Source organism: Azolla caroliniana, unplaced genomic scaffold (assembly GCF_043228905.1).
Source record: "Azolla caroliniana isolate FFs.n. ecotype wild unplaced genomic scaffold, voAzoCaro1.0.p SCAF_10, whole genome shotgun sequence".
In the NCBI taxonomy this organism is placed as follows: domain Eukaryota; kingdom Viridiplantae; phylum Streptophyta; class Polypodiopsida; order Salviniales; family Salviniaceae; genus Azolla; species Azolla caroliniana.
The window spans coordinates 17,728,248-17,754,613 of record NW_028230445.1 but is presented as its reverse complement, the minus strand read 5'-3'; the positions used below and the strand labels follow the sequence as shown (position 1 = coordinate 17,754,613).

Sequence of the window (26,366 nt, the reverse complement as noted above, 5' to 3'; positions counted from 1 at the left end):
TGAGATCATGGCCATGGAAAGGGTTATTGAATACATGCTTAAGGTTAAAAAAGTCCCTCACATCGACTTCCTAGAATTGCATGGGAAGCAAGCAAAAAGATCCAAAAGACGCATAAAAGCAAAATTTTGTGTTTCGGTTGAATTCAAGATATGGAAAAATGGTGTGATAGATGGGATGCAAGACACCGATAAATGAGGCCTTTTTTCAACGCCAATGTATCATGACATGGGACAAATGTGGAGGCTCGCGCTTCACACATTATACTACACATGCACCTAACTACAAAACCATATTCTTTGCGGAATAGGGAAACCGTACACATGAATGCATGTTAGAGCCCATCCAATTACTGTCATTCGAACCATTGGTTCCATTCGACTTAGCTCACATGCATTGCGATGTGAGACAAGGCGTTGGGGCACAAGTGCTGAGAGTGGTCCGCTATGCACACTTTGCCCTAAACAAGTTCGAGAGTCTGAGTATCACACTTTGATACAATGCTTTGGCTTTGATCATATTCGACCATGCTTTCCACATATCTTTGACCGGGCCCAATCCTTCCACGAATTTCTCTCACAACACAGTGTGCCCTCTTGATTGCAACATTCATTGGTAAAGTTCTTGAACATCGAGAGTCGCTACTCACTTCCGCACGTATCACATGAGATGTAATATTTTTGGTCTCATAGGTCATATTTGACCTCCGAAGACGATAATAGAATCTATATATATATATATCTCATGTCTCACTTCTATAAGGATTCTTCATTGTATCCCCATACCATAGCATCGAAAATGAGATGTTTGGCGAATAGTTAACATCTCCTTTATAAAAGAATACATGCGGAAGTGTTATGTTAAACATAGAATACACACTCGATTATCCGGAAACACGACAATTAGGTAAATGCAGAGATGAGATGAGACGAGATTGACAGAGTGATAGAAATGAGCAAACAACACAACCACTTGATTCAAAATAAGAACACTCTATACATGCAATGTGCTTAGTGAGCAAGTCCTCAAAAGGGCCAACAGAAGTACTAACAAGTACTTCAATGCTCATAAATGAGCTACCAACACAGACACCTAAAATATTTCTACGAGGAATATAGGTCCTAATGGCCTGCCGGCTCCGCGCTGATCCGGCCTAGCCAATTGGTCTCCATCTAATCCGAGCCTAACCGATCGGTTTCTCTCTGATCCAGTTCTGGGTTTCTTCAGCCAATCCAGCCCAAGTTGAGCTTGCTCACTCAACACTCCCCCTCAAGCTCAACTTGAGGTTCTTTGTCAGCTCCAACATCTCCTAGCTTCACGCCTCCTCATTCGTGCTCCATGACCCGTCCGGTCCGGCGCTCCTCGACCCGCTCGACCGGCTTGTTTGTTGCTAAGTCCTTCGTTGGCCTTTTTCTTGCCTTTGTGACTTCAACGCCCCTCCATCCGTTGACACTCGTACCTTGGCATCGTCTTCGGCTGTCTTCTCGTCAGTCTAGCCTTCATGTGATTTGGCTCTTCCAAATCACTTTCCTCAACCGAATCAACTGTCTTTGATTCGTCTTCTTCCAGGCCCTTGACCGCATTTGACCATGTTCTGGTCTTGGCCTTCATCTTCAAGTCGCCTTTGCCCTTCTTGGCTTTGCCACGTGTCTTGGCTTTCTCAGCTCTGACACCCCCTTGTTTGGTTGGTTCAGACTCCGGCTTGTTCTTTTGGCCACTCCCCTTGCATCCGTCCTCGGCTTTTCGAACTTCATCTCTCTCCCTCTCCCTCTCCCTTCTCCCCCTCAAGTTCGGCATATCGAGGTGCTGTAAGCCATGTATACTTGGAAATTGCCACAACTTGTCCAGGTCGAGAGGTTTGGTGAAGATATCGACAACCTACAGATCCGTCGGAACATACAGAAGTTCGACTTCACCGGAGAGAACCTGCTCGTGGACAAAATGATAGTGCACCTCAATGTGCTTGGTCTGGGCGTGGAAAACGAGGTTCTTCGCAAGCTGGATGTTGTTGAGGGTGTCCAATATGTATGTGATTGTCGATTGAGACACCTCCACATACAAATCCTTCAAGAGCCTCTTGAGCCATATGGCTGCGCATGTCGCGACAACTGCTCCTCGGTATTTCGGCCTCGGTGCTCGACAGTGCAACTGTCTCACCGCTTCTTCTTACTACTCCAAGTGATCGCGACACTTCCCAATGAAAAATGTAAAATCCGGATGTGGACCTGCGATTCACCGACATGTCACGGCCCAATCGGCATTTGTGTAGCCGACTAGCTATTCGAGTACACCGGCCCATGCCGACTGTTCCGGATGAAGAGTGAAGAATCTGATTTCGACGTAGCAAAGCTCATCCGACGCAAATATTCCAACTTCATTAAAAGTTATCCCAGTGATTAATTTAAGTATGTTAATTAAATTACAATTTACATAATAAGACTCTGATCTAAGTAAAAGTTAAGTCAAAATTTAATATTCTGCTTCATTCATACACACCACCCATTCAGAAACAGAAGCAGAAGAAGAAGAAGAAGCAGAAGGAGAAGGAGAAGGAGAAGGAGAAGGAGAAAGGGAGGAAAAACGCAGCAGCTATGGCTATGGCGACCAACCTCCATTTCCATCCTTCGCATTTCCACTTCATGCTGTCTCCCTATCAGAGCCTCCCTTCCGTCTCCCCCCCCTCCAGGAACTCCGCAGATCCCCGGTCTCCTTTCCCCTGCTCTGCCGGAAAAGCTCATGTGATAGCAGGAAGTTGTAGGGCTAGAGATGCCTTTTCTTCCATGAGAACGAGAATCCAAGCTCTGAAGAAACTTGAGGGTGATGTTTCCGATCGAACCCTTGATGATGATGATCGAATTCCTTTCAACATTGACCTGGCTGTAATTCTGGCTGGTTTTGCGTTTGAAGCATATAACACTCCTTCTGTAAGTTCTTTTTATTTATTCCCGGGCTTGATCTTTCCTTTGTTGATCGTACCTTTGGTATGATATGTCTTTCTTGATTCTTTGAAATGATCTTTCTTTTCATCGTATGACTGTTTTGTTCAACACCAAAAAATTGCAATGAAGAATTTCTCTTCTTGAATAAAAGCTCTACTATAAGCTTACATACGAGTAGTCAGAGATTGTCACCACTATTTCTGAATATGAGCCTGTTCTATGCATATAAATTTCATGAAATCTAGTATTTGGGTGTAGAGCTATATATAAAAGTGAAATTTTGGAGCGCCATTTTCTATGACACTCCTTTTAATGGAATTATCAGTTTTTGGGTGTAGCCTGTTTTTGCCTGTTCATGTTTTTTTAGGTATAGAGCAATATATTATAGTGAAATTTTGGAATGCCATATTGTAGAGCAATTACAAAATCTAAACGGCATTCCAAAATCTCGCTATAATATATTGCATATTATAGAGCAATATATTACTGTCGGCCAAATGATTAATAGAAACATTTATGGTATTTTAAATGTGAACTGTTTTTTATGAATATAGATTTCACAGAAAATGTTTTTATGTTTGTAGATCGTAAGGGCCTATGAGGCCTAACAAAGTGTATGATTGTGAGTTTAGGCCGGAAAACATGTTGGAATGCTGTTTTTTTCATTCTTTTCTCTTAACCAATCAGTAGTTGAGATGTTCTTATTATTTCTGAACATGAGCTTGTTTTAATTATATAAATTTCATGAAAATCTATTTTTTATGTAGAAAAATATCCTTGTATTATTCTCAATACATATTTCAGTAATAATAGCTTTGAAAGCAAATGCAGCATAGCTTCAAAACATAAAATTAACGGAAAATGATCAAAATGTTGCTTAACTGCACCATAATTCCTCAAATGCTGCTCAACGTATGCGCTAGGATTAAATTAATTTAGTAGAATGGTTTTTGTACAATTGCCTGCATATGAGACATAATGAAATTGAAATATTTATCTATTCAAATCACCACCATTATAGAAATAATAAAGCAGATTGAAGGGGAAAAGGAGATGGAAGTATAGTACATTGATAGTTCCTGTGAGGTGAGCCATGGAAATGTCACAAATTTCCTTTGCCAATATGGAGTTGCAAATGTGGTGAAAGAATTTCATTGCCTATATTTTCAGTAGTGAATATATTATACAATTACATAAATCTAGTATTCTTCTATGGTTGGGACCTGGGTTGTGAATCCACTTTGCCAGACATAAAAATTGTATGAGCACTTATGCTCATATGGCAGTCCAATGCTCTCTAGATTCATAGGTTTATTGTATATATTGTCTGCAGAATTACTGTTTTTTGAAGATTTGGTTAATATCAGTTCTTTTCCTAAATGACAGGACATTTCTAGAGAACATGAAACGGATCCATTTGATTGCAAGACTATATTTCTTTCAGAGTAATTATACTTGCCCCTTCTGGTATATGCATGCATATAATCCAATAAGACTTTCAAGTTGTTTGTATGATATTATATGGAATTTTGGTTCTTGAATTGTTTTATGATACAAGACATAGAAAAATTCACGTTGGGGTTGAAGCACAAAATATAATACAAGTGTAGACCTCTGCTGGTGCTGATGGGATATAGCATGTCGGAGTATTCCATGGAACTCCATGGCATCTTGTTTCCTCATGGGCACTACAGAAAAACTGCTTTCTTGTACTACTGCATATAGGCAGGCAATATTGACACGTTGTGTAAGAGATCATACATACTGAAGACTAGGTTGTCTTTGTAAAGATTTTATTTCTAGACTCGCTGAAACCATCCTATATGTATCTTCAGCATCGTTATCATTTTATGGATAGGGACCTGATGGCTACAACATCGAATGTTCAAGGATAATGTGCTCTGAAAGTGAAGATTGCAAACAAAATTGAGGAAACCTGTAATTATAGTTCATGTATAAGGCATGTGATACACAGTGAATAAAGAATATGACTCTAGTCCATCGGGCTTCTTTCAGGTATCATACTCACCTGAAGGTGAAGACTGCAATCAAAATTGAGAAATCTGTAATTAAAGCCCACCTATTGGGCATATGATACACAGTGAATATAGAATTTGACATTACTTCCATCTGGCTTCTTTCAGGGGATTGTACTCTTACATTTAAGTTTATGCTGAAGATTGTGTGAAAATTCTGTCAGGGAGTGGAATGCCATGATGCACATGGAAAACAAGGTTCTAATGTCCACTTTCAAGGAAATTCCTTTCTCTGTATCTTCTTCTCGTTAGAAAATTCTGTCAGGGAGTGGAATGCCATGATGCACATGAAAAACAAGGGTCTAATGTCCACTTTCAAGGAAATTCCTTTCTCTGTATCATCTTCTCGTTAATGACACATGACCATATGGTTATGAGAGATTCTGTTATAGTCCTATGCTTAACAGCCTCTATGTGTCTGGACTGTGGTCATATATATATGAGAAGCAGGATGTTGGCAATAATCAGCCCTTCTGATAATGCCATACGGTTCACTCAATCTGGTGTAAATAAAACATTGTTTATTTGAAACTATTGGTAATCTCATTCATAGGAAATTCCTTTCTCCGTATCATCTTCTCGTTAATGACACATGACCATAGGGTTATGAGAGATTCTGTTATAGTCCTATGCTTGACTGCCTCTATGTGTCTGGACTGTGGTCACATGTATATGAGAAGCAGGATGTTGGCAATAATGAGCCCTTCTGATAATGCCATACGGTTCACTCAATCTGGTGTAAATAAAAGATTGTTTATTTGAAACTATTGGTAATCTCATACAGCAGTTTTATATAGTGATTGAAGATAGTCATATTGGAAATTGCGCACTGTGACCTGTGATTAATCGGGGTGATTTGGCTTTCCCAAGTGTATTTGAGGAATATGAAAATGGATTGTCTGTGGGAACACTTCTTATCCTATTGCAATTTCAACATTCTGACTCTTCTGATATCTGTTTCAGGCCATTTCTTCGGGAAGTCTATGAAGGGCAGTTTCTCATTAACTTAAAGAAAGGTTCAAAATTCCCTGGTTTGGATATTTGGGTATGATTCTACTTCTTTTTGCTATCAAGAGATTCCAAATTTGAGGTTTCTGTCCATTTTCTAGCTATATAAATTATGCACACAGTGTTCGACAAGCATGAATGTCTCTATGGAGGTCTTTGTTTTTTCTAAAATAATGAAAAAGGTCCTTTAAAGCTAAAATACATATACTTGAGAGGATGTTTGTGTAGGGATAATATTACTGTTGGCCGTGTTGAAACATCATATTGGGAGATTTGGCATGTTGTAAATGAATTTGTGATCATGTACAGATTTTGTTTTGAATATTGTGACTTTAATGAGAGTTCGTTATCAACACTTGTACTGGTATTAGAGATCATGCTATCAGATCATAAGATGAGAGTATGGAAACATACAGGCGATGTTGCAAGTGTTCCATTTCTTTTGCATTTGGGTTTCTGTGGATGGTTGGATTGTGTGGAATTTGTTTGATTTGTGAAACATGTATGCATTGTTTTTTATGATAACCAAAGCCAGGACATAATATTTTGAATGCTTGCGAATGAGATGTTGTGTCGTGTTGGGGAGAATTAGATTGTGTTGTAGACTGAGGATAATTGTAAAAGTTGTGCGGAAGCGTGTGCGTAAACGCAGAGTAGTTCAGTAAACACAGAAAATACAGAGATGGAGATGGAGAGGGAGAGACAGAGAGAGAGAGACACTATAGATCAAATTCAAAATAATTCTCTGTTCTGTACATACTTCGTGCTCAGTGAGCACCTTATATACAAGCCCTGACAATCGGGCTGACACAAGTACTGAGAGTACTTGAATGTTCATAAATGAGCCGACTACACAAACTCCCAAAATTATTCCTTTACGAGGAATAACGCTCTAACGGCCTCTTCGGTTTTCACACCGATGCGGCCCTGTTGTGCGTACTTTTTCACGCACCCAGTCTACGACGCACTGGGTTACGCTGCGTACTCCGCACTGGGTTACACTGCATACTCCGCACTGAATGTTGAGCTTGTCTCTCAACAATAATTATGGGTAGGTATTGATGAGATGAGGACTGATTATCAGGAGTAAGCTTATGGGGCTCTCTAATATTCTGTGAGGTGATGGTGGCATGGGCTTGCTACTGTTCCACAATCAATACTGTACTCTGTATTTCAAACACTGAAGGGGTGCTCTAATGGAAAGGTATCTGATATCGACTTTGCATCAAAAAGTGATTCGTTTACAAAGATTAGGCAATGTATGATTTATGTTCATGCTTTCTCAAATTTCACAAAGTCCAATATGTCCAATATCCAGCCATTAAGGTGATAGAATAATGAAGATTCAAATCCATTTTCCATTTTTGAGAGATTGAAATTGGCCTTGCTTCTTAAAATTTGCAAGAAATCTTTAGTGTCACTATATTTACTAGATATGGATTGAATCTCACCATGCTATTGTTATGGGCCTGCTCATACACTGCAATTTGGTATATCCAGCCATCATGGCTGGTATAATAACGAAGATCCAAATCCATTTTCCACTTTGAGAGATAGAAATGGGCCTTGTTTCTTAAAATGTGCAAGAAATCCTCGGTGTCTCTATATTTCCTAGATATGGATTGGATCTCACCATGTTATTGTTATGGGCCTGATCGCGCATTGCAGTTTGGTACAATAAATCAGGGCTCTTGATTGAGAAAATGGGAGCCTGAAGGCTTAGCAGTTCTTAATATGTCCATTCTGCAGACATGTAAGACAAATGATTCTATTTGAATGGTGAGCATGAGCTGTCAAATGGCCATTATCTTTCTATCTAGGGTGTAGAAAACCGAGACCTTATTCTCTGAATCTGGGAAAGGCAAGGAAGGGTAGTTTGTAAGTGATGTTTTAAATAACTTGATATTTGCTGAAATTTTTAGAGTTATTTTCCGGTATTCCAATATATTTTCATGGCTCTGACATGAAATATAAAAATAATATGACTCAAAATATTGTCCTATAAGCCTATTGTATAGTTTTCTATCTGATCACTATGTCATTAATGGTGCTTATGGCAGGGAACCAGTGATCCTTATGTAGTGCTGCGCATTGGGGAATGTGTCTTAAGAAGCAAAACTATCTGGGCGTAAGTTGAAAGTTTTTAACTTGATATGTATGGTGTATTGTATATCCACCAATTTGCCTTTCTCTAGAAAAGAAATTCCAACTATGCAATCATATCCTTATATTCTTCTTCTTGTTCCACTATGTAAACATTTGTGAAAAGTTATTTTCTGAAAGTGTAGAACCACTGAACCTGTTTGGGATGAATGCTTCAAATTTAATGTGACAAATCCATCCACACAATATCTACAGGTTCTATATACATACTTTCTGTATAATAACATTCTGCTGTATATCTGTGCTTTGGCATCATTGTTTCTCTATAGACATGCATTGCTTCTTCATACATGAATTCACTAATGGATGGTGTTCTCATAGATTGCAGCTTGGGATGCAAACATAGTTACGGATCATCGGCGTCTAGGAAATAGTGGAGTGGATCTCAAAGCTCTTTCTGATGGTATTCCAATTTAGCATGGATGTCGAGCTAATTTCTGTACAAAAAGTATTTATACATTGTTCATGAAAAAATTGAAATAAGAGATTAGCAACTTCTAACCTTATTTCTATATTTAAAACAAAAAAGTTTGTTTTAAAATAGTTTATTGATGCTGAGAGTGTGAGCAGAAATTGATCAATTTGCAACCTGAGTTGACACGATTGTGACAAAACTATTATAGTTTGATATTACTCCCTCAAAAGTTTGATGCTGAAGGTTCCTTTCTAGCCTTAGGTTGTATTACATGTAGCCTTTATGATGTTATTGACTAGATGCCTCATTCCTTCTCAGCACTTTCTAGCTGCTGTTCTTATTTAATCTCTTGCCTTCTGCATTTTTTTGCAAGGTTTCCATAATCTAATCTCTGTCTTGACTTCTGACCTAATCTATGTGTTTTTGCAATGTTGGCTCAATCTTTGCGTTCCTGACCCCTCTGTCCTTGCCCTCTGCCTCTTTTTTCCTGCAAGGTTTACTTAACCTAATCTCTCCCATTTTGTTTGTATTTCCTAATCTAATCTCTGACCTAACTTCTGACCTAATCTATGTGTTTTTTCCTGACCTCTCTGTCCTTGCCCTCTGCCTCTTTTTTCCTGCAAGGTTTACTTAACTTAATCTCTCCCATTTTGTTTCCATTTCCTAATCTAATCTCTGACCTGACTTCTGACCTAATCTATGTGTTTTTGCAATGTTGGATCAATCTTTGCATTCCTGACCCCTCTGTCCTGCCCTCTGCCTCTTTTTTCCTGCTAGGTTTACTTAACCTAATCTCTCCCATTTTGATTACATTTCCTACAATGTTTGCCTAATCTCTGTGTTTCTGCCCTCTATGTTTTTTGTGCTTAATATTTGCATTCCTGCTTTCCGCATTTTTTTTGCAAGGTCTACTTAACTAATCTCTGACCTAAATTCTAACATAATCTTTGCGTTCATGCCCTCTCTGTCGTTGGCCTCTATGTTTTTTTGCAAGGTTTACGTAACCTAATCTTTTTGACCTAGTGCTTGTATCCACCGTCGTAGTTACAAAATACCATGTTACTCCGAATGGACAAGGCATGAAGATATAGCTCTCAACACTGTGAAAATGCACCATATCAATGGAGGACCCAAGAAGATATCGTTGAAGAAAAGAACCGGATGGGAGCACCTTGGGTGGTGCCTGAAGGCCGCCCAAGGCACCCAAAATGGACATTCATATCATATTTGACTAAATTTAAAGCACTTGTATTGCTTGTTCCTAGGACAAGAGAGTATGGAAAATGTTCAATGAGAAGCAACCTACCACACAACTGACCTCACCTCAGGTGTGGCATGAATATACAAAGGTATGACATGATATTTCTGGGAAGCCCCCATTCCCCCATCCACATGGCTCACACCCATGTGATCCCAACTTTTTTACTCCACAAGATGTAACAAAATGGCATTTGATTGCTTACAATTTGGGAAGGCTCAATTTGGAAACTCTTTTTTTGTGCAAATTTATGATGAAGGAATAAATTGAAAGTGTCTGATCCCTTTATGTGCAAATATGTGATGACACTGAGGGTGCATCCCTCGTTTTGGAGATCTCTCAACTTGGAGCAGCCCATGTTGAAGATTATTGAATATCTTATGTTCAGAATATTAAGTTCTTAGATATCTAGATTATTTATCCTTGATTATTTTTAGCACACATACTATCCATCCTTGATTATTTTACTGCACTTATATTTCTCTCAACAGCGGTATTGGTGTTTGCCTTTGTCCTTGTGTATTCATTTAAGTCCCAAGGATTTTTAGGTGACAAGACCATCCTCTACGTTATATTTGCTAATCTATTATTTTAAGTTTAGCTTTGTCTAATCACATGATTAATAAAGATATTTTAACAGCCTGTCTAGCAAGTTTTATGTTAAGGGAAAGAAAGTATCTTCATTATGAGGATATTGGTTGAACACTTCAGTTTTTGAAATATTCATTTGATTTTTTGTGGAGGCAGGGGAAAAACATGTGGTGGAAGTGGAGCTAGAAGGAATGGGTGGTGGTGGTGCTATTACCCTGGAGGTGATCTCTTTACATATCTATGATATGAAAGCTTGTTGACAAATTCGCTTTATTGTTGGATGTATGCTAGATGCTTGTGGCCTATGTTGAGAATCAAGGTCAACTCATATGAACACGCGCTTGAGGAGAAAAGCACGATGTATGAAAAAAGTGTGCATGAACACACTTTATTGTAATTTGTGAACTACCTAGTTACACAAAGAACTAGATTGTGACTAGTTAGTTGTCAAGTGTAAATGTGGTCAAAGAATATTAGATATTCTTATACAGAATCGTACTTGAGTGGATGTTTATGCCTAGACTCCATCAACCACATTTAATGTTATAGTCCCTTGAGGACTTGTATATAAAGCCGATTGTGCTCTGGTTTTTTTAGTTGATCAATATAGTTTTCTCTTCTGTGCATAATCTCTCATCTCTGTCTTGTGCACATTTCATTTCTGGTTGTTTTCTCTGATTCCTTCTCTCTCTCACACTCCCACTCTCACATATGCACAACTCTTCCACACAGTCCGACTCTACGAGAGTTAGCATTCTTTACAGCCTATTCCATGTAAATCAATGCTGACATATTGAGATGCAAGCTGAAAATGGTTGCACTGCGTAACTCGTGTTGTTCCAGAACATGACTTCTTCCTATGGTATGTTTCAGGTTCAGTACCAACGTTTTGAGGACATAAAGACTTCGAAAAGAGGATGGAATATTCCCCTCTTTTCAGCTTTTCTACAGAGTCAAACGTTTGAAGATGTTTCTACCAATGCTCTAGCCTTTGATCATCTTACAGTTAGTGATTTTCTCCGCTCAGTTTTGGGTTCCTCCCCAGAGAAACCGAAGGAATATCAGCCTGAATCAAATGAGGTACCATCACAAGAGCAGAACACAGAAATTTGTAACGAAACTAGTCCTCTAACAAGCAATATGAACTTGAGCAGTGATCCTATGGACAGGGAAAACATACCTGACTTGCAGAAAGTTCAGAACTCAGATACAGAAGAGCAATTGAATAACAAACCTTCAAATGAAGAGTTTTTAAGTTTTTTAAGAAAAGGTATCAGTGAAACTTTTGGCGCTAGCATAAATGAACCTAGGTTTCCTTTACTTGACAGTGTGAACTGGGATGCCTTGGATGTAATTAAAAACCTTGGACTGGTCTCCAAAAACAAGGCAGACTCACAGTATGTTGAGAGTGGGCTTGCAATTGCAACTACCGAAAAGAACGAGTTCTCTGCTGAGGTATCGGCTACAGAGAATGCAGCTCCTCCAACTGAAGATTTAAAGAAAGTGTCAATGGCCTTACTCAAGCAAGCAGAAGAGACACTCAAGACATGGACAGTGCTTTCTGCATCGTTAACAGGAGGCGAAAACAAACCTACGCAAACAGCTATCATTACAGAGATGATTCCATCAGCTCCTGAGACGACTGATGAGTTGCTCACATCCGATGAAAGACTTAAAGAACTCGAAGAGGCGAGGAAAATGTTTGAGAAGGCAGAGAGTGCAATGGAGGCTTGGGCAGTTCTAGCAACTTCATTAGGACATAAAAGCTTTGTCAAGTCAGCATTTGAGAAAATCTGTTTCCTTGACAATAGCAAAACTGACACTCAGGTATGTCATTTTAATCAGCTGTTATTACCCTGCACAATTGACTAAAATATTCCTCATCAACTCCAAAATTTGGCAATTTCTTCTCTTTGTATTATTGATTGTCTGTTCTGCTCATGAAAGGTTGCTGTTTGGCGTGATGCTCAGCATCAGAGACTGGTGGTTGCATTTCGAGGAACTGAGCAGGTTAACTCCTTAAATGCTACCCTAAATTTAAATCTGAACTATGGAAAATTAGGCTCTCTTAAAATCTCTGAATGCTTGACAACAGAATACTGCTGATTTACAATAGAAAGATAGAAAGAAAAAAAGCAAGATATTTTAATGTCTTTTAAGAGGCCAAAATAACCTTTAAGACCAAACAAGAAAATAGAATGTATTTGTGATGTAAAGCAGAGAATTTTTGCTTTCAACAGTGGTAAAAGGGTACAATGCTGCATGTTTATTGTCCATTCTCTGTAAATCATTGGTTATACATATACAATGTTTGAAACGAATAGTAGAAGCTATTTGCATTTTTCTTATTTGCCTCATATGCGAACTTTTGCTTGTAAGGTCTAATGGGATGGGATAGCCTTCTTCATTCACATGGTGGATACAATCTCGTTTAAATAGCCTCCTGATTCTTACTCCGTCCAGTCTTATTATCCCCCAGAACATATGATATGGTACCCTTAAAGCCTGCACCTTTGAGGGACTATGTTATCGATCATATATATGATGATTGAACACTTCGTGCATAGAATATACCATATAGCTGATGTCACCCATGAGTGAACAGTGGGCTGGTATGGTGAATGGGCCATTGAAGACCCATTGAACATAGACAAATCATTTTACAGAATAATCCGTAGCTCTCTAGATCCATTGAATCCCTACCTTTAATAAGAGAGTCATGCCACAGTTACCCAGTTAAAACTTTATGCCAAGAACGATACTTTAAAATCACTGGAGAAACGTTCTACTACTACCTGATGTTGAAGACCCATTGAACATAGACGAATCATTTTACAGAATAATCTGTAGCTCTCTAGATCCATGGAATCCCTACCATTATTAAGGGAGGCATGCCACACTAACCCAGTTAAAATTTTATGCTAAGAGTGGCACTACAAAATCAACGAAGAAGTGTTCTACGACTACCTGATAATGATAGGCTTGGGATCTCCCCCAGCCTATAATTTTTGCATGCCTTGTTTTCTATACTATGTAAGCCTTCTTTTCTATATACCCTCATTATTACCCACCTTTTTCCCACCTTTAGCCATTTCAAAAATGAAAGAACAATGAACATAATATGGGGCGAAGCAGCATCTAGGTGGACTAAAAATATCAAGCTTATCTTATGCTTGGCAATCACAGCTGTCAATATTTCAAACATACATGTGTTTTTACTGTTTCGAATGATAACTGTAATCCATGGTAATGATGCTAAATGCAATTTAAGTAAAGACGTAATGCAGATCTTGCATGTCACTGTGGTGGAGGTTTTTATTAGCCTTTCATTGTGTATACACATATTGTTTAAGTGGGTTGCCATTGGGTTGTTGGAATCATGTCTCCACTCTAATCAACAAACAATTGGAAGAATCAAATTCTCAACACTAATACCCTCGTGCATTGACACTATCAACTGTAAAGCAGACCTTGCAAAACCCTAGAAGGAGGAGTTTTGAAGGCAATGGAATTTCTGTCTATGGAGTGGATTAAGAATGGTAGTGTCAAATTTGTGAGTTGGCATTTCTTGCCTCTTCTTTGGGTTTTTGACCTGGATGATTACTGCACACAGTATGTGTGATCCTTTTTGAGGCTGTTCTATCTATCTTATCACAAATATAATTGCAGTTAAACAATTTTACAAAAGTGGAAGTAAATCAAATCTTGAGGTTCCTCTAAGATTTAGATCAAAGTTTTAATGAAAATACTCTTGGCGTAATGTTTTTAACATAATTATTCTCTGAAACTCCTGATGTATTATAGGCGTGTAAATTAACATTATTATGTGGGGTATTTCAGGTGAAATGGAAAGATATAAAGACTGATCTAATGCTTTTACCTGTAAGGTAACTGGACTACATTACGGTTTCATTTAATATACCTAAGTGTTATATGATTCCCTCAAATCCTTTTATATTACTCATGCTACTGATGGCAAACCTCAATATGAGGTCAAACCCATGAAAAATGATTGGTAGCTCACTATATCTGTTTCAGAAAGAAACATTCAAAGAAACAAAGTCCACAAAGAAAGGTATATTTATGTCTCTTAAGAAGCCAAAATAATAAGATAAGAATTGGTGTCTTATTGTTGAGAACAAAACCAAAATGAATATAGTTGAAGTAGTAACCATTGATCACGCCAATGATGAATATCCATTTACATTCATTACAACTTCAGCCTTATTAAAAGGCGCATTACTAATCTTAATTTACATTCAATTGCTACCATAATTATTGTCACACATTACTCGTAATACATTTTATTGGTTCTTTAGTATGTTTGACGGTTATGGATCATTATAGATGCCATGGAAATTCTTGTAGACCGTATGTATTAGAGAATTTCTTTTCAAGTTTGTATTCTTTGGTTTCAAATTTGCGTGCGAAGCATATCTGTTGTCAAAAGCTGCAAGTCTTCACTTTTATTGCAGTTTCAACCCAGAGCGAGCTGGAGGAGAATTTAAACATGAGGAAATGGTAACTTATGAATTATATCTTGGTTTAAAAGAAAATGATGTGTCCGATTTTTATTATTTCTATTTTGAACCAGATACATGGAGGTTTCTTGAGTGCCTATGATTCAGTTCGCAATCGGCTGATGTCCATTCTAAAAGCCTCAACTGGATTTAGGTATTTGTCACCATTCCAGGCTTGCTTATAGATTAGATGCACCCCGTAGTGACTATTGACTTTTTACTTACACGTTTTTATCTAGTCATACTTTCAACAATTTTGTTAGTACAACTAGTTATTGAGAAAAGTGAGAAAGAACAGGTGAAAGTCATACTTGGAATGCAGATGTAAAATATAGCAAAGAATGAAGAACAGTAAGTATTCTACTATTATAAAGAAAGGAAATAAAGGGGACTGTAGGTCTTAATAACGGCATTGTAGCTTGTCTAGTTGTTTCAGCCACATAGGTAGTATTAACTTCAAACTTTCGTGTACTGTAGAGTTAGAAAAGCTGTAAATATAGCCTGTAGATTTTCTCCAGAAAATGCAGAATGATTTGTAAAAGAGATTGTTTGGTCACTGTTCTAGCCATTTAAAATCAATTTATTAATATGCTTAAATTGGTGTAACCAATTTTCCAGTGATGCACAATGTAACACACATCCATGGAAAGTATATGTCACTGGACATAGCCTTGGTGGTGCATTAGCTACCCTCTTTGCACTTGAGATTTCAACCAGTAAGTTGGCCAGGTACATCATAACTCATGGTTTTTATCTTGTTCCATTTCAATATTGATAAACTAAAGACTATTTAAGTTGTCTCTAATTCAGGCAGGGATTCATCAAAGTTTCGATGTATAACTTTGGCTCTCCTAGGGTGGGCAACAAAAACTTTGCTGAGCGATATAATAAGGTATGTGTTTTCCACTGATCCATTTAATTTATATGTATGTATGTGTGTGTGCGTGGATTTATGTATTTATTTAATTTTCATCTTAACATCTTGGATCTTTGAATGCATCTGTAATATACACAAGTGAAGTTATGCTTGGAATCCAGTCATGTCTAGATTTTCTCCTGAAGGTGTGATATTATTTCATTGTGTCAACATTAACGCTGGATTATGTTAGCAACATGATAAGCAAATCCACCTTTGAAATAATGATAAGCTACCTAGTAAATGTTGCCTCAATGACATCAATTGTAATATATCATACCTGTATATTTAACTTGGATTATGTTAATTAATGTTGATTCTTAAGTAGCAATTCCTGTAAGAAAGTTAGTTGTAGAATAATAGCGTTTTGAATTTTTTGAACATTTAATAAGAAGAAACATATTAAAATTATGGTAATTTTTAACTTTCCATTAAACAGTTCAAGTATGGGTCCAAAACCATAAAGGTACCTAAATCTGCATGTTCCATGGGGTCAGGGTATCAAACCTGTGACCCTTCCCTATAAAGTTCTAAGATTTTACCATAAGTCTCTTCCTTTTTTATGCATATTTAGATTATATGTATAAATTCATAAAGTTAAGAAAAGGGGACAAATATCTAAAGTGTCTTTTACAAATCTGGAGTACTTATTGTCCAGTCAGGATTTGTTGGCAGGCATTTTAAAATGCCACAGCGATTCATCATCACATGTAAAACTGTTCTTCATGTCACTATATTTCTTATTTTCAGCCAAAAACTACACAGATTTGTTTTTAAGAGAAAAAAGTTATAATATGGGAAACCGCTGCCGCTGCCGTTCATTTTCCATCCAATGATATGAATCTGATATCTTATTAAATGATTGGATTTGTATTCTCTTTCATTTCTAGTCTGCCTATCCAAGGAACACATAAATGCATATTCTATACATGGAATATCCATTCACCATTACTGTTCCTTGACCAGGAAAATAATAACAAGTTTAATACAACTGGTAATTTCTCTGGCAATTTCTGAGCTGTACAAACTCATGGTTATCTCATGACCATTTTAAATGTCCTTGACCTCACAGAGCTGTGTCCTCTACAGATTGTCAAAGATAGCTGGCGTGTGGTGAATCGTCGAGATATAATTCCAACTGTGCCTCGTTTGATGGGTTATTGTCATGTAGCTCAACCTATTTACCTAACAGCAGGCGATGTCTATGATGCCACAGTATATCATCTCACACTCATCATTAAATGATAATGCTTATTTCTTAAGTTTAGGGTTTGATCAATTGTCAGATAATGTAATAAATAGCAGATTGACTTCATTTATTTGTATATATTACTACAATTTATGCATACTATTTTGTGTATGGAGTGCACTATTTTGTTAAGTGATTAGTACAGTGATCTACATATGACTTTTGCAGCTATCTTTGACGGATTCTGAACACTCTTTTTTATCATTAGGTAAGTATGGAGCTTGTGGGAGATGGATACCATGCAGATGTGATTGGTGAAGCAACACCTGATTTTCTTCTTAAAGAATTTGTATGTTGCCATTTTCTTGCATTAAATATAAAATGTTTGGGTGTCCAGAAACATTAATAAATTCCAATAATGAAAGGATATAAGCAGCTGGTAAAGCATTATGAAGGTAGTAGACATTGTATATCACAACAAACCCCTAAATCTAACCCATCATCTATAAAATAGTATTATCTCACACTTCCTGCCATGATTTTTTATTCTCTAGCCCTTCTAGTGTTAATTCTAAATTCTGGAGGGATGGGCATACCCATAGTTCAAATACTGCTCATGGTCTCTGATTAACAGGAATAGGAAAACTGTCTTTCTATTCGAAAATTTGAACTCAATAGTTTTTTATACTAAGTAGGTATCTAGAACGAAGCTTGATAACCCTAAACCGGAAACATGTGTGTTTTTGTCCTGAGGATTGATCGTACCCTATTTGTGTAAACATTTAAAAAAAATGAAGGACTATTTGTAACCTGCATCTCATGTAGATCCCTGACCTTCTCTCTGAAGATAAAGAATCAGATATTTTTACTGGATCCATTGATAGAAGTATACTTTTCTGTATTTAATCTAATGCAGATGAAGGGAGAAAAAAATCTTATCTCTAAGCTTTTGGAAACAGAGATTGCAATGTTTCGTGCCATTAGAGATGGTAGTGCTTTAATGCAGCACATGGAGGATTTCTATTACATTTCACTACTCGAGGTAATGTTTTAAATAATAAGCATGTTTCTATCAAAGTTTTGAATTATGGTCTAGTTTCTAATCATGTTTTCAATACTCATGTTTAGTTCTTACAAATTGAACTACTATGTGTGTGTGGGTACATATGTAGTATATATGTATTTAACACTTGAGTTTGTGATATGCAGAGTGTGAGCTCGAGATTGCCTATTGTAGAAAAAGAGAAAAAACAGTGAAGCCTGAGCACATTCTTGGTATATTCTCGTGATTTATTGTCCATTTTGACCTATTTGTCTGCGTATGTAGCAGTGTACATATTTGTTGTCTCTATAATGTGTATGTTCCAAGAAACCTGTTCATAAATGTACAAATCCATTAATGGGATTTGATTGTAATAAGAGAACATATTATGCAAAATCATTTCCATTATTGTGGAAATCTCCTAATTTTAGAAATCTTCTCAGGTATATTGAGGTCAGAAATAAGCTTTGCCAATGGATATGTATTGAACGCATGTTGAATTCATTAAGTATACATGCTGGCTGATGGATCATTACATGTACACCTAACAATAAATGTTATATAAGTTAAAACTCTGGGTTAATGTCCTAAGAAATGAGAACAATTAACATATATCAAGTGCATTTGTTTGTCCTACATCCATTGTCATTATTGATGTATGATCTCTTTTATTTCCTTAAGAACAAGATAATTGCAAATGATGTAATATTAAAAAAAGCAAGAACCAATCTACTTTGCGAGTTGGGAGATTGTGATGCAGAATGTATTGCCATTGTTGAAGAGTGAATGGCTTAATAACTTTGTAAAGAATCTATCTTTTAACGTTGTAACTCCAGATGCTATTTTGTCAATAAAGAAGTGGAGACAAGCTAAAGATTAATTGTCTCTATATACTACATATTGTCACTTTAGAAGGGCAAAGGAAGTTTGACACTTTGATTTGTGTAGTCATAACAGATTATGATGCTACAATCCGTTGCTCATGAAGAGTACACCATCTTTGCTGAACTTGTTGGCAGGAGATTTTAATATTTTGCACAATAAACTGAGAAAGTAGCAACCAGCTAAATGAAGAAATGCATTAGATATATAATGGATACATCAGCCATTCAATTTACAACCATAGAAAAAGTTCAATCTATAATATCTATGAGTATCTCTTCTATTTGATTTGAGTATTCCACTCTTAGTTGTAACTAGTTAGCCCAAGAGAATGTGGAAAACTTTAAAGGCATTCGGAAAATAAAGAGAATTCACGAGATTCTAAATAAGCAGGCTCAATTCGAGTATGGCACTTGGAGGAAATATAGAGAAACCCAGGGGTATTCGTGAGATCTTGAGCAAGTTAAAGCCAATTTTTGTACGGGGCAATTTGTTGAGAAAAATGAAAATCCAAGAATATTTTTGACTAGGAGCAACTTTTGAGAGGTGCATGAGGAGAAATTAGGGGTATCTAGCGAAATGAAGGAGAATATTGAGGGTACATCAACGATATGTTCTACACGAGTGAGGCAAATTCTTGATATGGGACATGTCAGAAGCATTAGGGGCATTTGAGGGAAAATAAAGAAAACAACCACATTGGGTATTTTTTTGGGAAGATTCTAAGGAGGGGAGGGTATAAACAACTAACTTTGAGAGCGGCAAATATCAACAACAAACACAGCTTGATCGGCAACCTCCAAAGGCCTCTCCTCGAGGTCTCCTAAGACCTCCAGGAGAGGTGTGGTGGAGGTAGGCCAACGAGGGGTGTGCTAATAATAACGCGAGCAACCCATGTGTCGGGCGAGATTCGGAAGCAACCCATGTGTCGAGCAAGGCACCGTCCCTAGACCCCACCCCACCCCACCCAAGAGCAACTAATGTGCACCATTTTCCCGATTTGTGTGTGTGTGTCATCCTTGCACAAGGGCCAAGCTAATCTTCGCTTGTATTGTTCCAATTTTATCAGATGTCCCCATGGGTTCTCCGGCTTGCAACCAATGTCTCTCTTCACTTCACTTCACTTCACTTCTCATCTATTCTCATCTCATCACTTCACTTCTCGTCTCTTCTCATCTCATCACTTCACTTCACTTCTCTTCTCTTCTCTTCTCTTCTCTTCTCTTCTCATCTATTTCACTTCTTCTCTAGAGACTAGGGGGGGAAAGGCCCAAATCTGGGCCTAAAAAAAACCCCCACTATTTTTTAGACAGAATTTTCCAATCAATTTAGAGCCTATATTTTGCTACCACTGCTAAATACATATATAGCCCAGCCCAGCCCCCCCCCCCTTCAAACCCTCTCTCTTTCTCTTCCCCTGCTGCCCCTGCCCCTGCCTCTGCCCCCCAGGGAAGAAGAAGAAGCTTCCATGGCGACCTCGCGAGAGTTCATGGTAAGAGAGAAAATAAAAAACCCAACAACAATCAGACCTAAAAAAAACAGAAAAATTTCCTCTCTGTATAACCATGCTATCCATATCCATGACACGGTGTAATGTAAAGGTCTCCTTTTCTACATCCACATGTTATATATATGTGTGTTTCTGATTATTATTTGTGTTGCTCTTTGATTTTCTCAGCCTCTTGACACAGAAGAAGAACAAACCCTAGCTGTGAAGAAGAAAGCTAAGAAGTTGAGAGGGAAGCAACAGAAGGTGAAGAAGCTTTCTGTCTCCTCTTCCTCTGTCAGCGGAAGTGGAAGATCAAACGTTGTGTATGTCGGTCGTATACCTCATGGATTCTATGAAGAACAAATGCGAGGTAATGCGAGTTTTCCCTTTCCTTCTTGTTTTCCTTTCGTCCTTTTTCTTTCCGGGTGGAAATAATACACTTTCTCCCCCGCTATTCTCTGCACTTTGTACCTCAAGCTTCTAACTGAAGAGCCACTGCGTGTTAAGTAGTTTCATCTGGGGGTTGAAGACTTTCTTTGTTTTCTTTCTTTCTTTCTAGGGTTTCATTAGAAAATGTTTGCATTGATTTTGTCCCTTATTCTCCGTAGTTTTCTTTTTTGTTTTGGGTGAAAGTAGGGTTTTATCTAGACCATATGCTTCTCTTTCCACATTCTTTCCCCTAGTTTTTTCTTTCCTTCCAGCGCTTATGTAGATGCGATTCCATTCTTTCCCCTTGCTTTTTTTGGGGGAAGTAGTTCTTTATTTGTAGGGTTTCTTGTTGATTATGTGTATTTCCCTTGTCAACGAAAAGAATGAAGAAAAGGAGCCGTTTTTCATTTCCTTTGACATCAAAACTTTGTAAACAAAACTGCCCCTAATATATGCTAATATGCTCTATGTAAGACGTTTTGAGCTTATACTACTTGTGCTTGATTTGCAGGGTTTTTTGGTCAATTTGGGAATATCAAACATCTGCGACTCTCTCGGAACAAAAAGGTATTTATCATTTGATTGTTACAGACAAATGCAAATGCACATATATTATGTTTGTGTGATGTAAACACAAGCATGCACCATATAATGTTACTCAGTGCTGGAAAGATCATCAATCCTTATTTTTGTTATCATTTCTTTTGAGTTTATGGTAGATGATGACCTTCACCTGGTTTGTGAATTGTGAATTTAGTATTTTAAACTGTATGCACAATGCATTGCACCACTTTGACAAATGCATTATTATACATTATAGATGATCAATGTGCTTTCCTCCATGGGTAAGTCCATGAAAGTTCTGATGGGAAGTGGTATTGTAAATGAATTATTCTTATATTGCATTGTATTATTATTATAGGGATTAAAGGCTGTTCTAGAGACTCGGTGAACAAAACTGTCTGACGGATGTTGGATCTGCATTTCTTGTATATGTAGGCATCACCATGCAAACAGTTACCCAAATTTCTAATCTTGATTATTCATGAATCATCTGGAAAATGTCTGGTTGTATATTACTCCGAGTTTATAACCGAGCATTTATGTGGTTGCAATGATATCAAGTGCATTGACTACTGGTATTGCATGATAAGAAATATAGGACCAGTTATTGGGTAAAATGTTCATGTTTAGTTGAATTTTGGGTTAGCCTTTCAGTCATGTGCTAATTTCCTCAATTGCTGGAAAACTCTCCAAAGTTGCCATAATTTGACAATGAACACTCATGGTGAATATTTGTTCAGCTTGTATGCTTCAAACTACTTCAAAGGTCTAGGAACCAGCTTCCATTAAGAGATATGTATGGATGTGAATTATGTAACTGTGCAAGCATAAAAAACCTCCTTATATGTTAGTCTTACAAATACTACTTGTGGGCTAAAAACAACTGTGGGATAGATATAGCCTAATTGAGGACTGTTTGGCATGGTCAAACAAAGCTTTCCATATGACAGTTAGTGTTCAGTGATTTTTCAAGGTCATATAAATCACGAGAATATGATGATTACCAAATTGGATATTTGGTTTTCTCCACCACTCATCTTGTATTTGTTTCTTGCAGACAGGGAAGTCAAAACATTTTGCATTCATACAGTTCGAATCACCTGAGGTAAGAACTGAACTAAACAATCTTCGCAAGCTGTTTAACTTTGTATTCACGAACAATATTCTGCACGTTTGGATCAGGTGGCCGAGATAGTGGCAGATTCTATGAACAATTATCTCCTTTATGAACACTTACTGCAAGTTAAGGTGGTTCCTCTTGAGAGAGTACACAATAGGATGTAAGTTCGACAAGTTATTTCTTTAATTTTAACCTTTGTTTTACTTGGACCACTCACTATGAAGGAATTATCTTTGAAATAGGTGGGTCGGCTCAGGTCGTGTTTATAAGCCTCCTAATTGGAAGTGGCTAGAGAACATCAGGCAAAATAGGGTAAGATTTTGAGTGTAGATGCCTACTTTGAGTGCAAAAAAACTAGCTCAGAATAAAGTTTTTATTCTTATCTGTCTCAATTATTAGGAAAAAGGGCCGGAGGAGCAGAAGTTAATCTTAAAGAAAATCCTGAGAAGGGAGAATATACGGAGAAACAAGATCAAGGCCGCTGGGATTGATTTTGAGTACCCTGATATAGTATGTATTATTTTATATTCATAGATGAATGTGATTGTATGTGATACAGAAATAGATGAATGTGATGTTATGTTGCCTCTGTATACTCCATAGATGAATATAATATAATGTTGCTATTTCTACTACATACATTAATATCATATAGTGTTTTCTTTCATTTGTATGTACGTGGATTATTGTACTCTAAATACTATACTTGGTTGTATATATATATATACAAAAGTATAAAATGTAATGTTACTATTAATTTATGCGTGTATGAGAGCGCTGAAATGAAACATTTTTCATATGTACATGGATGAATGTAATGTAAGTTCTCACTATCAGAGTAATGCATACATGATTAGTAAATACATAGAGCTTGTTTATTATGAAATTGTGATTGATTGCACCTTATGGGTGTTTACAAATTGTTTTCTTTTTAATCTGAACCAAGTGGCTATGTTTATTTGACAATGCAGAGGGCATCACTACCAGTTGTTTCAAAGAAGATCAAGTTCTCAGAAGAGAATGATGATGAAGAATGACTTCCAGAAACTAACTGATGTAGTGAATTTCATTCAATGGACCTGATTTGTTGTATTTAGAGTGAGCATCCAGCAGTCGAATGGAGATTATGATAATATGATGTTTTGTTCATACATGGATGTGATATACAGTGGCTTGGATGAAGCTAAAGTCCAACGAATTTTTTTGAGCTTCACTTTTAAAAAGTTGAGGATTTGTATTGAGACAATAATGTGCAAAAGCATGAAACTTTCAGTCTCTAAACTTCATGTCACGTGAATGTGTATTAAATGTTTTTTAAACATCAAATGAGATTTTGTAGTCGATATATATACTAAGGTCAAGAAGCATCATCATTATTCATGGTGATGTGCTAGTTCTACACGAATGCTATTCTGACAATTGTTTTTCATTGTGACACTATTTGTGATTTATTTATTTTTCCAAAAATATTCATGATTGTTTCTTGTGTTATATACTATTCGACTGACTGGTTCTTATGGATGTTACTACTCTGATGATTCTTTCTTATATCATCTTAACGAGATTCGAACGTATATACTAATCTGTTAAATGCAACCAACCTCTAATTATGATGGCATTGTTCTCTCCCTTGTGGGTCAAGTATCTCATGTATGTATCATTCAATTAAATGCAAGTCCCTTGTGGATCATGTAAATTATGGTTCATGCCTTGAAGATTTAAATGGTACATAAGACCTTTATGCTCTCATCTTTCATTCAATTTGGAAGATCCCCCACTGCTTTTACCCGTAGAAGTTTGGGCTGTGTCTCAGTCCCCTGCGATCTCACCAATTGTCTAATCAAACGTGAGCCCCTCTCCTCGGGCAATTCTATTTGTGTTTGATTTTCTCATTCTCATTCGCCCATCTGGGTCAGTTCAGTCATCTGCAGGTATGTAACAACAAAATTCTGGAAGAAGAGAGATTTATGCTCCTTCTAAGCGTGCCAGCCAGAAAATATAAAGTTTACCAAAAGATCAGGGAGTTCATTGATTAAATGTAATGAGAGAGCTATATGGTACGATCACACTAGGAAGTTGGAACATTATACAGAGGATTATCCTTATCTATATCCTTATCTATACTAGGAACAATCACTCAATTATACGGAGGATTATCCTTTTCTTAATCCTAACTATATGCTAACATCATACTAGGAACAAATTACAATCACTACATTAGACAGAGGATTATCCTTCTCTAGTCCTTGTCTTTAATGCTATTTTTGAATGTGTCATGGAACTCTCATTTGAATTGCATTGTTCATGTTTTGCAAAATGCTTTTAGGGATATTTGACAATATAACATGGAACTTGTTGAAAATTAAAGCATTGTTACCTTATTGCCAACACTAAATAATAAACTAATTCTACCCCATTCAGCACTGGCTGCCTTCCACTAACTCGTTTATTCTCATGTTAATTTCATTAATGAATGGGCAGTTCATCTGAGAAAACAGCTGGTTATACATTAGTATTTCGGATAAGCTATAGTAATGCACTCATTTGCCAATTCGACTATGCTAATCTGATAATCATTTTATCGTCATTCACTTTATCAACTGTGATTGTCACCATTTACAAAATTTGCTTGGTGTTTTTTTGTAAAGTCATGAAATTGTGGTTGTACTTTGGTAACTTTCTCTTGTTTTGAGCACCACATGTTCATAGTTGTGTCAACTAGAAAATGACACTTCTCTAGTCCCTGTTTTTATATTGTTGGATCTACAACTAGTTTTCATCACAATAGTCATTTGCTATATCTTTGAGTGATAGAAAAGTGGTTAAATATCGAACCATGTCCGCATTAGATTTTCATTAAAAAATTACAACAGAAAATCTCGAACGATTTACGGGATCACCAAATGAATTATTATCCTAAAAACTTAATCCCGAGATAGAAAGTCGAGGCCAAGTGCATCGAGGACCTTGATACATGGTTTGCTCTACTTTTTCATGAACACAATATGTTTCCTCAACTTTGTTGATAGTAGAATTTCCCTGGACATTTTGTTCATGTCTCAAGCTCATCCTAGGCCAAGCACACTTGGGTCCATCTCTCGGTGATAAATCGTAATCATTATTGGGCTTGATGAGTAAGGACGTACGAAAAACTCTAGGCCAAGCACATTGTGGAGACGGAGGAACTGGAATCGACGTAGATTTTGCCCGTGTTTTGTTATACGAGGTGATAGGTTGAGGACGAGGCCATGAGCAACTAGGACCAATGAAGTGTTGTGCCGTGGGGGCAATGGCATTGGTACTAATGGTAGGGATTATGGCGTGAATCGTGGGAGAAAAATGTGGGTGTCCAATGAGCTCATGGCCATGGTTTTTGGCTTCTTCTTCTTCTTCCACTTCTTTGGAGTTTATGGTGTGGTGAATGAAGAAGGAAGCGTTAGATAGTTTGATCAATGTAGTATTGTCACAAGAGAGTCTAATTCCTTCTTTGGTGCCTCTGGAAGAAGTTATAAAATTGGGGTGAGGTTGGGGTTGATGAAAGTTGTTAATTTGAGTAGAAGAGGAAGAAGAGGAAGAAGAAGAAGGGAGGGTGAGGTTGTGTCCATACTCATGCTTAGTAGCATGAAGGCATTTGGTGGGGAAGAAGGAAGAGGTAGCCATATGAGTGTATTATGTGTGTGTGTTTAGGGATGAAGAGGGAGATTGAGAGGCCAAGAGTAGAGGAATGTGTTAAGAGAGAAATGTAGAAGGAAGATTTATATAGATAGAGAAGTGAGAGAGCTTTATGCACTTTTCCATTAATAAAGC

General features: G+C 37.2%; 2 protein-coding genes and 1 pseudogene across 2 annotated transcripts; 2 read left to right on the top strand and 1 right to left on the bottom strand.

Annotated features, from left to right (window-relative positions):
• The first annotated feature begins 2,502 nt into the window (after positions 1 to 2,502).
• On the top strand, positions 2,503 to 18,471 carry LOC147859295 (uncharacterized). The gene is made up of 18 exons (XM_087325551.1): positions 2,503 to 2,922; positions 4,324 to 4,382; positions 5,937 to 6,018; positions 8,042 to 8,109; positions 8,270 to 8,339; positions 8,466 to 8,547; positions 10,565 to 10,629; positions 11,282 to 12,235; positions 12,356 to 12,418; positions 14,249 to 14,295; positions 14,884 to 14,929; positions 15,003 to 15,082; positions 15,547 to 15,657; positions 15,739 to 15,820; positions 16,934 to 17,059; positions 17,302 to 17,382; positions 17,950 to 18,075; positions 18,243 to 18,471. Exons 1-18 carry the CDS (start codon positions 2,590 to 2,592, stop codon positions 18,288 to 18,290), a joined length of 2,523 nt encoding a protein of 840 aa, XP_087181677.1. The 5' UTR covers positions 2,503 to 2,589; the 3' UTR covers positions 18,291 to 18,471.
• Positions 18,472 to 19,933: 1,462 nt separating this feature from the next.
• LOC147859294 (U6 spliceosomal RNA) lies at positions 19,934 to 20,042 on the bottom strand (annotated as a pseudogene).
• Positions 20,043 to 20,353: 311 nt separating this feature from the next.
• On the top strand, positions 20,354 to 23,904 carry LOC147859293 (putative RNA-binding protein C1827.05c). The gene is made up of 8 exons (XM_087326468.1): positions 20,354 to 20,449; positions 20,636 to 20,816; positions 21,387 to 21,442; positions 22,497 to 22,544; positions 22,622 to 22,719; positions 22,802 to 22,871; positions 22,959 to 23,069; positions 23,531 to 23,904. The coding sequence occupies exons 1-8, from the start codon at positions 20,426 to 20,428 to the stop codon at positions 23,594 to 23,596; spliced, it is 654 nt and encodes a 217-aa protein (XP_087182594.1). The 5' UTR covers positions 20,354 to 20,425; the 3' UTR covers positions 23,597 to 23,904.
• The last annotated feature ends 2,462 nt before the right edge of the window (positions 23,905 to 26,366 follow it).

Bases quoted from the DNA above. Each gene is read 5' to 3' on its own strand.
- LOC147859293 (XM_087326468.1), top strand. From the start codon at position 20,426: ATGGCGACCTCGCGAGAGTTCATG. The intron at 21,443-22,496 runs GTATTTATCATT...TGTTTCTTGCAG, and splicing joins GACTCTCTCGGAACAAAAAG to ACAGGGAAGTCAAAACATTT. The intron at 22,545-22,621 runs GTAAGAACTGAA...CGTTTGGATCAG, and splicing joins TACAGTTCGAATCACCTGAG to GTGGCCGAGATAGTGGCAGA.
- LOC147859295 (XM_087325551.1), top strand. From the start codon at position 2,590: ATGGCTATGGCGACCAACCTCCATTTCCATCCTTCGCATTTCCACTTC. The intron at 8,548-10,564 runs GTATTCCAATTT...TTGTGGAGGCAG, and splicing joins TCTCAAAGCTCTTTCTGATG to GGGAAAAACATGTGGTGGAA. The intron at 15,658-15,738 runs GTACATCATAAC...TCTCTAATTCAG, and splicing joins TCAACCAGTAAGTTGGCCAG to GCAGGGATTCATCAAAGTTT.